The 12,270-nt window shown below is 48.9% G+C and overlaps 1 protein-coding gene across 2 annotated transcripts in view; it reads right to left on the reverse strand.

The window, feature by feature from the left end:
• Window positions 1–2,081: 2,081 nt before the first annotated feature.
• Window positions 2,082–12,270, reverse strand: part of LOC106745175 (protein groucho-1-like) — a 27,984-nt gene continuing 17,795 nt past the window's right edge. For both annotated transcript variants that reach the window (XM_014620524.1, XM_014620523.1), the window contains exons 7-12: window positions 11,564–11,589; window positions 6,868–7,020; window positions 6,223–6,773; window positions 5,380–5,652; window positions 4,111–4,714; window positions 2,082–3,072 (exon numbers count right to left, since the gene is read on the reverse strand). In XM_014620524.1, coding sequence (XP_014476010.1) covers window positions 2,965–3,072; window positions 4,111–4,714; window positions 5,380–5,652; window positions 6,223–6,773; window positions 6,868–7,020; window positions 11,564–11,589 — 1,715 coding nt within the window. In that variant the 3' untranslated portion in view covers window positions 2,082–2,964. The remainder of the gene's footprint in view (window positions 3,073–4,110; window positions 4,715–5,379; window positions 5,653–6,222; window positions 6,774–6,867; window positions 7,021–11,563; window positions 11,590–12,270) is intronic.

Consider the following 12,270-nt stretch of genomic DNA (forward strand, 5'->3'; position numbering starts at 1 on the left):
AGAGAGAGAGAGAGAGAGGGATAAAGCACGTTGGCGCGTTTATTAGTGTCCAATTGTGACGAAGAGAGGCGGGGGGTCGGGCCAGCGCGAAAGCGAGCGCGTGAACTCGCTCATTTGCGTGGCTGTTAATTTGCCGCGTTGTGTGCGCGCCGCGCCGCAGAGAGTTGCCGGCGCGACGGACAGAGGGAAAATTAGCTCTTTGTATATGAGTGCCACCAACTGTTGGATCGCGTAGGTGGACCCGACAACGACGTTGACGTGGACGACGGCGACGACGATGCGGATAATCATCGCGGTACCTTCTCTACGCGGATCGACCCTATTTCGCGCGGCCGTCCGTAGAAAAAGAAAGGAAAAAAGACTCCCGCGCCAGAATAAATACGAAGACAAAACAGAGTTAAAATCGAATCGATCGGCCGCTTTTATCGCGGTGCGCTGTGGAAATAAAAAAATAAAAAAAAAACTTGGAAAATTTTCAGAGGCAAATGGTATTCGCGGAAATAAAGAATGTTTAATCAACGCGAGCTATGATAGACAAAAGCGCGATTTCACCGCTCCATTTTTGCAGTAGAATACTGTATAAACCGGCCCTGCCGACCTCATCCCTCGAGTTTCTTGACTCCTTTTTTCAGATCACGCTGTATGTTATCGCTCGGCTATTTTATTATTGGCCGTCACGCGCGCAACGCGACGCGATAAGTTCGCGTACGCGAATAATCCGCCGTGAATAAACCGTGCGGTGGATGAGAGAGAAAGACAGAGAGAGAGGGGGGGTAATACGCTTCGCGCACGTATGTACGCGTACCTGCTCGTCGGCGAATTAACCGTAATAACCGACGCATTTAGCCACGATATACAAATCTCGCGGCTCCAATAGTCGCCACCACCGCTGTCGTCGTCGCCTCCACCTCTCTCTCTCTCTCCCTCTCTCTATCTCGTGCACCACCCTCTTTCCATGTCATCCCCTGCGCCGCGAACGCGCGCGCACGCACCGCATATCATTACCATGCAAATACGCCCGGCAAAGCCCGCGTAAAATCACTCTCCCTCTCTCTCATCCCTCCCCCCGTCATCGTCGCCTCTCCCTTCCCGACTTTACTCCGTTGCTCCCCTACGCTACCCCTCCTCCTCTTCCTCGGGGCTCTTTCATCCGACCGACCGACCGACCAACCGACCATCCGACCCCTCGTCACCTCTCGCCAGCCAACCGGTCACATATGCAAAACGTGCCACTATTATAATAACATTACGCCGATGAACCTTCCATTGAACGCACGCATGCATGGCCTCGCTAATTATACACCGGGTGGCGCGACTCGCACGGATGCCGGAATCGACAGTGCCGCGATTCGACGCGAAGGCGTAAATACAATCGTTTCGCCCCGGCTATCGGCGCGCGTGTATTCTTTTTCCTTTTTTTTTTTTCGCTCTTCCATACTCGTATATAACCGATCGCACGTGCGCGCGTGCGGATATGCGTGCGTGCGTATATATATATATATACATATAAATATGTACGTGTGTACGCTCGCGCGGAGGTCGAGTTCGCTCCGATTTGTTTTCATGACAATCGCGAAACCGTCAGCATGCCGCGCGGCGGTGACCGCTCTTTTTTTTCCCCTTTTTTTTTATCGGCGAAATAGTGTCGTAATTTTCATGACGATCCGCCGCTGCCCGCTGCGCCGGCATGCAACTAAATATTGTTGATGCCTCTTTTTTGGCGCTAACAACATTCACGTGGATAGAGTAACGAGTGGTCCTTGTTTTTTATTTCCGCCGACACCTGCCCGCTGTGTGCGCAGTCCCGATTTTTTATCGGCGTGCCGGCCACTAGTCATTTCGTTTTTTAAACGGGAAACGAGAGGTCATCCCGGTCTGCGTTCTGCATTACTAAATTTTCACGTTTTTATGCGCGTGTCTAGATGTCGAGCTCGCGCGCTCAGACAAGGACCGAGGGAACCGGCGGGCCCGGTGGCGTCGAAAATAAACATCTAGGATAATCCTGCGGGGGATACGAGAGGATTTATTCGGGGGGGATCGAGCAAAAGAGGGGAAGATTGAATAAAAGAATACCGAGGCTATTTCTCGATTATTACATCACTCATTTATTTATCAACTCTCTTGTCTCGTCTCTCGTCAATCTCTCCAACTCGGAGATATACAATAATAATTCTCCTCATGCTCCCTCCTCATTCGCCATTCTCTGCCTCTCGGGGGGAAGTATAAAAATATAATGATATCACTTAAAACCTTGTTATTTACACAATTTACAGACGGACTAACTACACGGGGTCAGGAGAAGATGAACGCAGCGGAGCGGGACGGAGGCTTCGCCCGAACGCTGCTGGGAATCAACAACAGTCTGCAATGCGATGCGTATCGTAAGTACGAGAACAAAAATGGATCGATCTCCCCGGCGTGAACGTGAGCTCACCTTAGGAGGCCTTATATACTGCTCGCCAATGCGCGACTAGCAGTATTACGCGAGTGAATTCGCGAATAATGAACGAACGACTCCGTTATACGCATGTTACTAAATATACGTATTTTCGGACAAATAGTCGTCAAATATGTGTGAAGGCGGCAAGCATCCGACGTATATTTTGCACACGCTTCCTATATGCACGTTAATATGAGAGTGTATATAGGACGTCTCAATCCATTCATTAGCGCGAATGCATTTGGTTCGATGGATCAGCCGACTATAGCGGAACCAGAGAAAACACTGAACGCCTCGTGTACGACTCGGCCTCAAGACGGCGATACAGTGCCAATCTCCTCTTTGCTATGGGGCGAATAACAGGAACAATAACCTTGTAACAATAACAACAACGGTGATAATGTCGCCGTTCGAAAGACCCGAGTTTCCGAGGAGAGAGAACTCTCTGTCGCCACCTGCTCATCCCCAAACTGCCGCCGGGCTGATGGTGATAAAGATGATGATGATGATAATAGCGAGAGCGTTTAGTAGATGACCTCGTAGACGGTGGCTTTCTTGTCACCGGAGCCTGTGACTATGTATTTGTCGTCCGTCGATATGTCGCAGCTCAGTACTGACGAAGATTCTTTCGACTGTAAATATAATAGACAAACACGTCGAGTGAGCGCGCGATAACGGCTGTACGGAGTGTACTCGCTCGTGCAAGGAGAGAGATGGAAAGAATCGCACGTGAAAGATAGGACGTCGTAAAAATTCGAAAGCAATAGATAGATAGATAGATAGAGAGAGAGAGAGAGAGAGCTCGCCGGGTTCGCTTTATGAAACGTCAAAAACGTAAACATATTTACGAGCCGTTTCGCAGATATCTATTATTATTCCACCGCCTCGAATTCCGCTCGATAACGAAATCGCGTGCGCGAGTGCTCGCTCGCGTTCAGCGAGTGATTATTCATGAGCTTTATAAATCAGTTGCTCTTTTTTTTCCTCTCTCCCTCCCTCTCTCTTTTCTTTCTCGCTCGCCTTATCGGCGAGTCGGGGCGATTCTCTCCCCGCGATTCGTCCGTATCGCGTAATTATAGAGCTCCTTAATGAACTGTTTCGCGATCGTCCCCGACGTCTCTCGTCCGGTCTCTCGTCGCGGCGCGTAATAACGCGCTTATTCTCCGCGCGAGAGGTGCGAAGGTGTAATTTGCGTAATTTGTAGGCCAGGCTCGCGGTAGTAATAAACGCGGTCGCGATCGGAATTTCAATCTTAAGGAAGCACGTTTAGGTCTGCGAGATCGGCCTAATCGATTTTCAAAATACACACTCTCGTGTCAACAGATGTGTTTGTATGTGTGTGAAGGGGAAACTTTTGTTTTCCGCAGTTCTTCGACTGGTGCAGCTTAAACGTACACTCGGAAGGACTCTGATCGGAGTCGGTTGCACAATCGAGCGTCGCGCGCGCGCGCGATTGCGTTTCCCGGTCGCGTTGAGGAGGTTCTGGCGTTTGACCAAATAATAAGATAATAAGAATAAAAATAATAACATGTAAGATAAACCTGTAATATATACAAATAACACATGAGACCTCCTTAACTGACGGCGAGAAGAACGAATAATTAAGAATGAAAGAGGAAAAGGCGGACAAAGAAACGATGGCAAGAGGTTTGATCGAGAATCACACTGACCTGGAATATCGAAACTCCGTAAGGGGTACGCCACGCGTTCAATAGATTGTCCTTGCCGGTGGTGACAAACCATTTGCCGCATGAGGCGAAACGTAGCGAGAGAACGCAGGATTCATGCAGGCGTAGCTCATACTTGTCGGGCTTGGTGGCGTGGAGCACTTCGACGCGCGAGTTCTCCATACCCACAGCCAGCCATTCGCCGGTTGGACAATACCCGAGGGAGAATATCTGCGAGGTAAAGTCGTGCTGCTGCAGTTGCCTACCCTCCCTCAGGTCCCACGAACGCACCGTGTTATCGAGGCCACCAGTCCACAGTTTGGTACCGTCGGCGGAGATATCGATGCAGGAGGCACCGTCCGTATGACCTTGGAATTGTCTAACTAGCGTCTGATTGTGCAAGTCCCACACAGCGATGTTACCGTCGCTGCAACAACTAAAGCAGACCTTCGAATCCGGAGATATGGCCAGTGCGTAGCAGGCTGGCGCCACTGACGTTAGTTCCGCCTTGATCCTTGGCGTTGGGCTAACCAGATCCCAAATGCACAATTGGCTAGCTTCGCCGCCGACTATCAGCGTTCTTCCGTCCGGCAGCAACTTCACCGACCTGCGTCAACAAGGCGCGAAAAAGTATGTTTTTTTTTAGAATCTTCCAGGGAATAAATAACCCGACTAGAAATTGTTATCAGATATATCTTGATATTGCAGGGTCATAACTGGCTGAGCGTAAAGTAATTCTTATTATGGTGAACCTAATAAACTGATAAAAATGGAATAAGAAATCTTTGCAAGATATTGTAACAGAGATTAAGTACATATTATAAATACATATAGGATCTTATAGTGTATTATCCTACTATATTATTTTATAAAGTTTTACCGATCAGGTCCTTTTTGGGATCGTAATCACTCTACCTATTGTAGTAGTATGTGTGTTGTTTTTGTCATCGTTAAAATCGAACATCGTGTCCAATTCTAATTAACAATATTCGTGTTTCGATTTATATTTTATAGGCATTTTTTTACTAGTTTAGCACTCCCTGCTCTTTGTAAATCCTAATTCAATCGTAATCCTGTCCATTACTTGAGATAAAACGTGATCGAGACTCAATTGTATAATCTGACGAGGATATTATAATGAATTCTGATTAAGGTCCTAATTACTATATAGTCAATCCAGTCAAGATCAATCCAACTCAAGCTGGACTATAGGATAAATTTCTAGTCGGGGTCTTTGTCTTTTCTCGTAATGTCGTTTTCGTTATTACTAACCGAATGTAATTATCTCGTTGTAAACAATCCAGTTGTGAGACCGGTTTCACGCCTGCGATACCGACTTGTGCGATGTCCCAAACTTTGACGCAACCTTTACCTCCGGTGTAAACGTACTTGGTAGGGTTGGAAATCGTCACCGCGCACACAACCTCACCGTGATTGAGAGCGCTGACCTGACGGGCATGTTGCGGTATACCCGGTCCGATTAGCGCATCCTGCGGGAACGGCACCGGCTGCATCTGACCGTCGCATATGTGGAAGCTGTACGCACTGCGAAATCATTCCATCGCGGAACGAGCAGGTTAAGTCTCCTCCTCGGCTAACCCCGTCGCCAGCGGCGTTAATCGGGCTCCCGCGATTTCGCGGCGAATTCACACTCGGCTCTCTTCGACCGCGTAATTCCGCTCCCGTTCGGAGATCGAGCCCGATTTCGGAAGGAAATCTCGCGTGTGTCCGCGGTCTCACGAAAAGCGTTACGCGTGGTCTCATTCATCGCCGCGCATGGTAAAATTATTATCGTTACCATTATCGTGGCAAGTTTTAATTAACGACATGACTTCTCGCTAACGAGGAAAGTTCGGGAACTCTCGGAAATTTTGGAAAATCCGAAACGTTGCCGGGAATAATTGAATAACGGTAGCTATTTTTGTTCCCTCTACGAAACGGTTCTAACCGGTTTCAAAAAGTAACATGGTGCTGCCAACTGTGGAAACAGCTATCTTATTCCTCCTGCAGAGGTTCGGATTTTGTTCGGCAGGCGTTGCCTTCTCGTAAGCAAGAAGTCGCAAGCAAGGTCCGGTCGTCCGCGATAAGACGCGTTTCGGTGATGCGTATACTCACGGCTTGCCGTGTATCGGAACCCGCATCGTCGGGTGGGGATCGTAGAGCTGCTGAAGCGAAGCGGCCGCTCGCGGCGTCACGTATCCATTATATGCCATCACGTCCACGTGGGGATGCTGGCCGGTCACCGGGGCGAGATGGTGCGGCGGTGGTGGTCCGCCCGACGAATAGTGCGGCGAATATGTGGCTACGGCGGACAGCGCGGTCGGTACACCTTGCACAGCCGCGCCTTGCATCAGCTTGCTGTTCGGGGTGGACTTGCCGGCGATCACCGCCGAGCCGGAAGTAGGAGTCAGCGGTTTCGAGATCGGCGTCGACGTTTTCTCCCGCTCCTCCATCTTCTTGGCCGACGGTGTGCTCGCGTTGCTACTGGCGCTACTTCTCGGCGACGGCGGCGCCGCGTCCTTCTTCACGGTCTGCACGCCAGCGGCCATCGACACAGCCTTGTCGAGACCGTTTTCGCGCGGTGACGACGCGCCGTTCACGACAGGGCTGTTCGGCTCGCTCGCGTCGTCCACCACCAGATCCTGATCGCTCTTTTCGCCGTCGCTCTGTGCGCGAAACAATTAACATTAGTCAGCCGTTATCGCGATTATCGAGAGCGACGGCCTCGGCGGCCGATCTCGCGGGTTTTTTCACACTTACGTGGCCACCCGTGTCCTTATCGTGATCTTTCTTCATTTTCTTTGTCGGGTGCATCGAGTGGTCGTGGTGACTCTGAGAGTTATGAGAGTGATGAGTGGGCTCTTGTGGGCTACGGGGTCGACTATACTTCTCGGTCGGCGATATCGAGCTTCTCTGTAAAACGCACGGATGCCTTTCTTCTTCTTCTTCTCCTCCTCTCTTGTTGTTAGGCGCGGCGAGAGACGCGATATTTACGACTGTTACACCGCGCGAGAACACCGAGTATATCGGGACCGCGAAGTGGATTCCCGATATCCCATTACGACGACGTATTCCGATATCGCGCGACGTGCGGAGAGAGAGGAACTTCTTCCTCTCGAAAACGGCAGACTCGCGTTCACGGGTAAACGGTGTATATATACGATACATAGGCGGTATAAGCCGTGGTGCACGCGCGATACAGTATCAAGACGACGCTTCGTTCGAACGAAACACGGGAACACCGCCTCCCCCTCCTCGCTCTTGTTCTCGCTATCTATCTTTCTCTCGCGCGGCGCCCGTTAATCCCCCGTTGATCTCGTTAATCTCGTTTAACAACAGACACCGCGGCAAGTACAACGGCATGGAACAACGGATTAGCCACATATTCCCTGTGGCGCGACGAACGTGACAAAACCGTAATTACCCCGCGTCGACGCGGGTTATTATCAATCGTCACGCGAACGCACGCGATAATCGATTTCGACTTTGTCCTTCCCTCTCGCGCTTCTCTCCCTCCCCTCCTTACCATCACCCACCCACGGACTCTCTTTCCTTCCGCGCGATATCTGCTCGCGTATCAAAACGTTTCAACTCCGCTTCGACGCGACGGCTATTTCTGACTCGTGACGATTTTTCAAGCGAACGAACGTCAATCGAGGCGCGCACGTAGAAAACGCGCGGACGATGTCTAATATTAGCGCGCGCGCGCGTCTCGGCAATAAATTCCGGCGAATCTGCCCGGTGGGAGAAGTTGCCGCGCTCTCGCCGGTCAATTCGTAATGGAGCGTAATGGAATTCGGGACGCTGGGAGAGAACGCGCAAACAAAGCGAGCGAAGAAACGGACGAATGGCGGGTAAGAGGAGACAGGAAAGCGGAAAGAGGTGCGCGCGGCCGCGAGAGCCGATAATGATTACAGAGTGAATGCGCGTCGGGACGCGCTCGCTCGCGAAGCGCCGACACAGAGGAAGAAAAGCGCAGGAGGAAGACGCTCCGGGGGAATGGCGGGCGGAGGGCCCCGGAGGGAAAGTGCCCCGCGGCCGGCACGGAGCTGGGCCGAGGAGAGGAGAAAATAGAATGGCGAGAGGCGGAATGAGAGGGCGTCGATGGGCGTTTCGCGGTCCCGCGATGATTACAGGCTCGGCGAGCCCGTAATACAAGATATGTACCCCCGTCCACCCCGGCGGTCATTCTTTTTCGCCTTTCTTCCTCGATCGCGACGCGGCATGGTCGTCGGTCTTCGAAACGCGCGACGTCTCCTCGAAGAACGAAGGACGAGCGGAGAAGCGATCGTCGAGCATCGGCCCCGTTGTCATTTCAGCGGTGTCTACGATAGGTGCCGTAAGCTTAAAAGCCGTTAGAAATTGACCAGTCTCTCTCTCTCTCTCTCAGTCGAGTGTGAGAACAATCGATTGTAATTGATCCATTTCTTACGGTTTAAGGGGGAACACTGGATCTTTGAACACGCGAAAGCATCGGTGCGGTGTATCACTTGTAACAAATTATTCGACAAATATCAATGAATTTACGTTTTGGTAACAGTTTTTGTATGTGGTTTTAAGAAAAGAATGAGATAGCCAAAGTTGCAGAAAAGCTTGTTTATTATGAAATATGCAGTGATGGTGAAAAAAAGAGTTCTTTTTTTGGTTTTACCACGATTTCGCAATCCCATCGTCAAATTTGGAAAAGCTGCAAGCGGCATTCTCTTCCTGAATACATTCTTTATCGATTAAACCTCTGAAACACGAGAAATAACATTTATTGAAAAGTTAGCACTCCAAAAAACCACACTGTTTCGAAATCTGTCGTTTTTTTCTTTATTTTTCGAAGTGAATGCAATTTTTGGGGGATAATGCTTAAATTTGGTTTGTAGAAAATCTAATTAGAAGTATTAAAAAAAAAATTTTCAATATTTTTTTCTGTTCTTGAGAAATCGTGGTAAAACTGATGGAAAACATGGTTTTGAGAAAAAATGCGTTCAAAGTTTCGCAATAGATTTTCAGTGTAATAAAATGTGTGACGCGATTCTAAACTGTTCAGGATTATAGCATGTAATGTCCAGAATGTTTTGCAATATTAGATAAATTCTTGTTATCTGTTAACAACAGAAAAATCGATCTTCTTCAACAAAAACTCTCGTATGCATCACTTTGCGCGTAACACGCCTGGTAACAACTTTTTCACCCGAGAATCGGCATTTAAATTATTTAAGATGTTTAAATATCTCTTATACTTGTCATTAAATATTGCTGCATTTAAATATACAACTATTCGCACAATTTCTAACTGAAAAAGAATTTATGTTTAGAAGCAACTTTCGATACTAATGAAACTTTCGTTCGCATTCTATGTAAAGCTTTTAAACATCTGTTAAGAAGTTCGAAATATTCGCAATATAAAATGCTGGTACAGTGAAATTTTTGTTTTACGAAATATATCGAAAAATTTGAACATACGCCTCTTTCATTCGTCAGTTCAGTCAATATCGTAATGTTCAATAATTTTAATTTCAACAAACGGCAAAACACTGCTAAAAGATAGCTCTATAAGAAATCATTAAAATCCAAAAATCGATTTTATGGTTATCTTAAAGGTCCAGTGTTCTCTTAAGATTTAGTATACCTATTGTAGACACCGCTTTATACCCGACTAGAAATTGTCATCAGGTGTATCTGCTATTGCACAGAGTCCTAATTAGGTGATCGCAAAGTACTATGGCAAGCCTAATCGTGTATTGATAAAGATTAAATAAGAACAATCTTTGCAAGGCTTATAACGATTAGGTCATATTATATATTTTTTTTCCATAAAAAAATTGCATTATTAAAGTCGAAAATCTCTTAATTCTAACAGCATTTGTGCTTCTATTTATATTTTGTTGATATTTTTTACTAGTTTAGCATTCCATGCTCTTTATAAATCCTAAATTAATCATAACCTTTTCCATTATCTAACGGTGTCAAAACGGTGATGGAGATAAAATAGTATCATGTGATGAGAACATTGTAATGAATCCTGATTAAAGTGCTGATTAGCATGCACCATTACATGACTTCTCTGGACGATAATATAATCTTAGATGAACCTGGCAGTTAAAGTCAACCTGAGCTGCACCATGGAATAAATTTCTAGTCGGGTATAGGGGTATAAGCTATTTCGCGCGCACTACTCACTTTTTTGCAAGAATTTAACAATTTTCCTTTAGTCATTATTCACAGTGACTTCAATTTTCAACATAACGTAACACCCGAGGTTTAGTTCCCACCCTGTACGACGTCGGATTCGACGAGTCTCCGCGACCCCGCGCGATTACGACGATGGCGTCATCGTCCGTTATCCCCGCGGCGATGAACAGCGCGTCTCGTGTTTCTCGGCGCAAGGAGAGAGAGAGAGAGAGGGAGAGAGAGATTCACGAGAAACATATCTCCGGCAAAAGTCGCGATGAGCCTTCCAATTGACACCTCGGACGCACATCGCCACGTGGCGATCGTAAATGCAGATCCGCCGCGTGTTCGGACGCGCCTGACAACTCACGCGCTCATCAACTCCCCCGAGGATCGCGTGCGCGCACGGATGTCGTCCGTGCGCGTATCGCGTGGCGATCGAGGGAGCGTTAAAGAGGAAGAAGAAGAAGAAGAAGAAGACGGCGAAGAAAAGGGGGAATTACTCCCAATTATGCAAATAGCCCGGCGGAGAAGCGACGTTACCCTCTTTCCCGTCCTGCGCCCTTCTCTCCTCCTATCGCCACTTCACGCCTCTCCTCTCGCGCCCGCGGGCCGTAGTCGGCCGAAAGTATAAATTGCATATACACTCGTGCGCGAAGTACGCTGAAGCGCTCGTTGTACTCTTGACGTGAGCGAGCGAGCGCCCGCGCGCGGCAAGTAGGGTTACACGCGCGTAATGTACGTGTAATACACGAGGCCGCGGTAAAGTACCCACTCGGTTGACGAGTGTGCGTTGTACAAGCCGTACGCGCTTCACATATGTACACGCCCGGCCGGCGAAATATGTACGTCACTTTTACGGAGCGCGTCGAACCGGCAGCTTTCGTTGACTCCGTTGACCCCCGCGGAACCGGAAGACGTCGACCTGACCTCACCGATTCGCCCCCCTCCCGTCTCTGAGGGAGGATCACTCGACAATGAAAAATGATGTATGATAATCCAAGTCGGAGATTTTTCTTTGGATTCGCCTTCGATGGCTCGTGGTGTCACCGCGATGTCAATATCGACGACGCAACATCGTGTCGCGCGCGTTCAGTGGCTTCCCTTTACGCGAATTTTACGAGTCACGGCGCGAAACATCGGCTTGGACAAGCACTCGTGCCACGTTGGAGCTCGCGATCTCGTTGAGATTCTCGGCGGTTTCGAGACTCCCAACGTCAAATAACCGTGGTGCAACAACGTAATAAAACGAAAGGGAGGGAAATAGAACAAATAAAGAAACGGCGTTACTCACGTGTCTCTCCTCCGTCAGGCTCATACCTGCAAGCAAACAACAAACGTCGCGGTATAGCGCAAAACGCTCGCTCTGCAAGCGGAGCCAAAGTGGCGTTCGAGCACCGAGATCGCTTCTTTATCTTTATATACGAGTGCCATAATAGCGAGAAGCGCCGGCGATCCGGCGTATTATACAGATGTCTGCGACGAGATAAGCGGTAAGATTGAGCAATCCGCCTTTGGTGACTCTATTTGAGAGCCGTCCCCGTTCCCCTCAGCAATACCGGTCGCGCGTTTCTCCCGCTTTTGTAGGAAACTTATTCAAACACGAATATGTGTTCCACGCGTGTGCACACTCCCCCATCCGAGCGGTAGTAAGTTACGAAGGAGCCGCACGTAGGTAGGTAGGTAGAAATAATATCAGACGCGCGATCCAGAGAGAACGTCGAGTATCGCGCGCATCGATAAAATGTTAATAACGCGCCGTAAAACGGCGGCCGACAGTGGCTATCGAAACGGGCAGAGGGGGATGGAGCGTGTTGCGAAGGGCGGGAGAGCGCGGGGGCGGAGGACAGAGAAAGAGATAGAGAGAACGAGGGGAGGGCTCGCGAGTGGCGTCCATATAAATGATCTTCATGCATATTTATGCGCGCTTTTCGCTCAAAACCGCCGCTAGCGCGTCCGCTAACAGGGTGACGCAAACATGCGCACTCTCCCCCCCCCCCC

The sequence above is a fragment of the Dinoponera quadriceps genome, unplaced genomic scaffold (genome assembly GCF_001313825.1).
Source record: "Dinoponera quadriceps isolate SergipeBrazil2010 unplaced genomic scaffold, ASM131382v1 scaffold1425, whole genome shotgun sequence".
Taxonomy (NCBI): domain Eukaryota; kingdom Metazoa; phylum Arthropoda; class Insecta; order Hymenoptera; family Formicidae; genus Dinoponera; species Dinoponera quadriceps.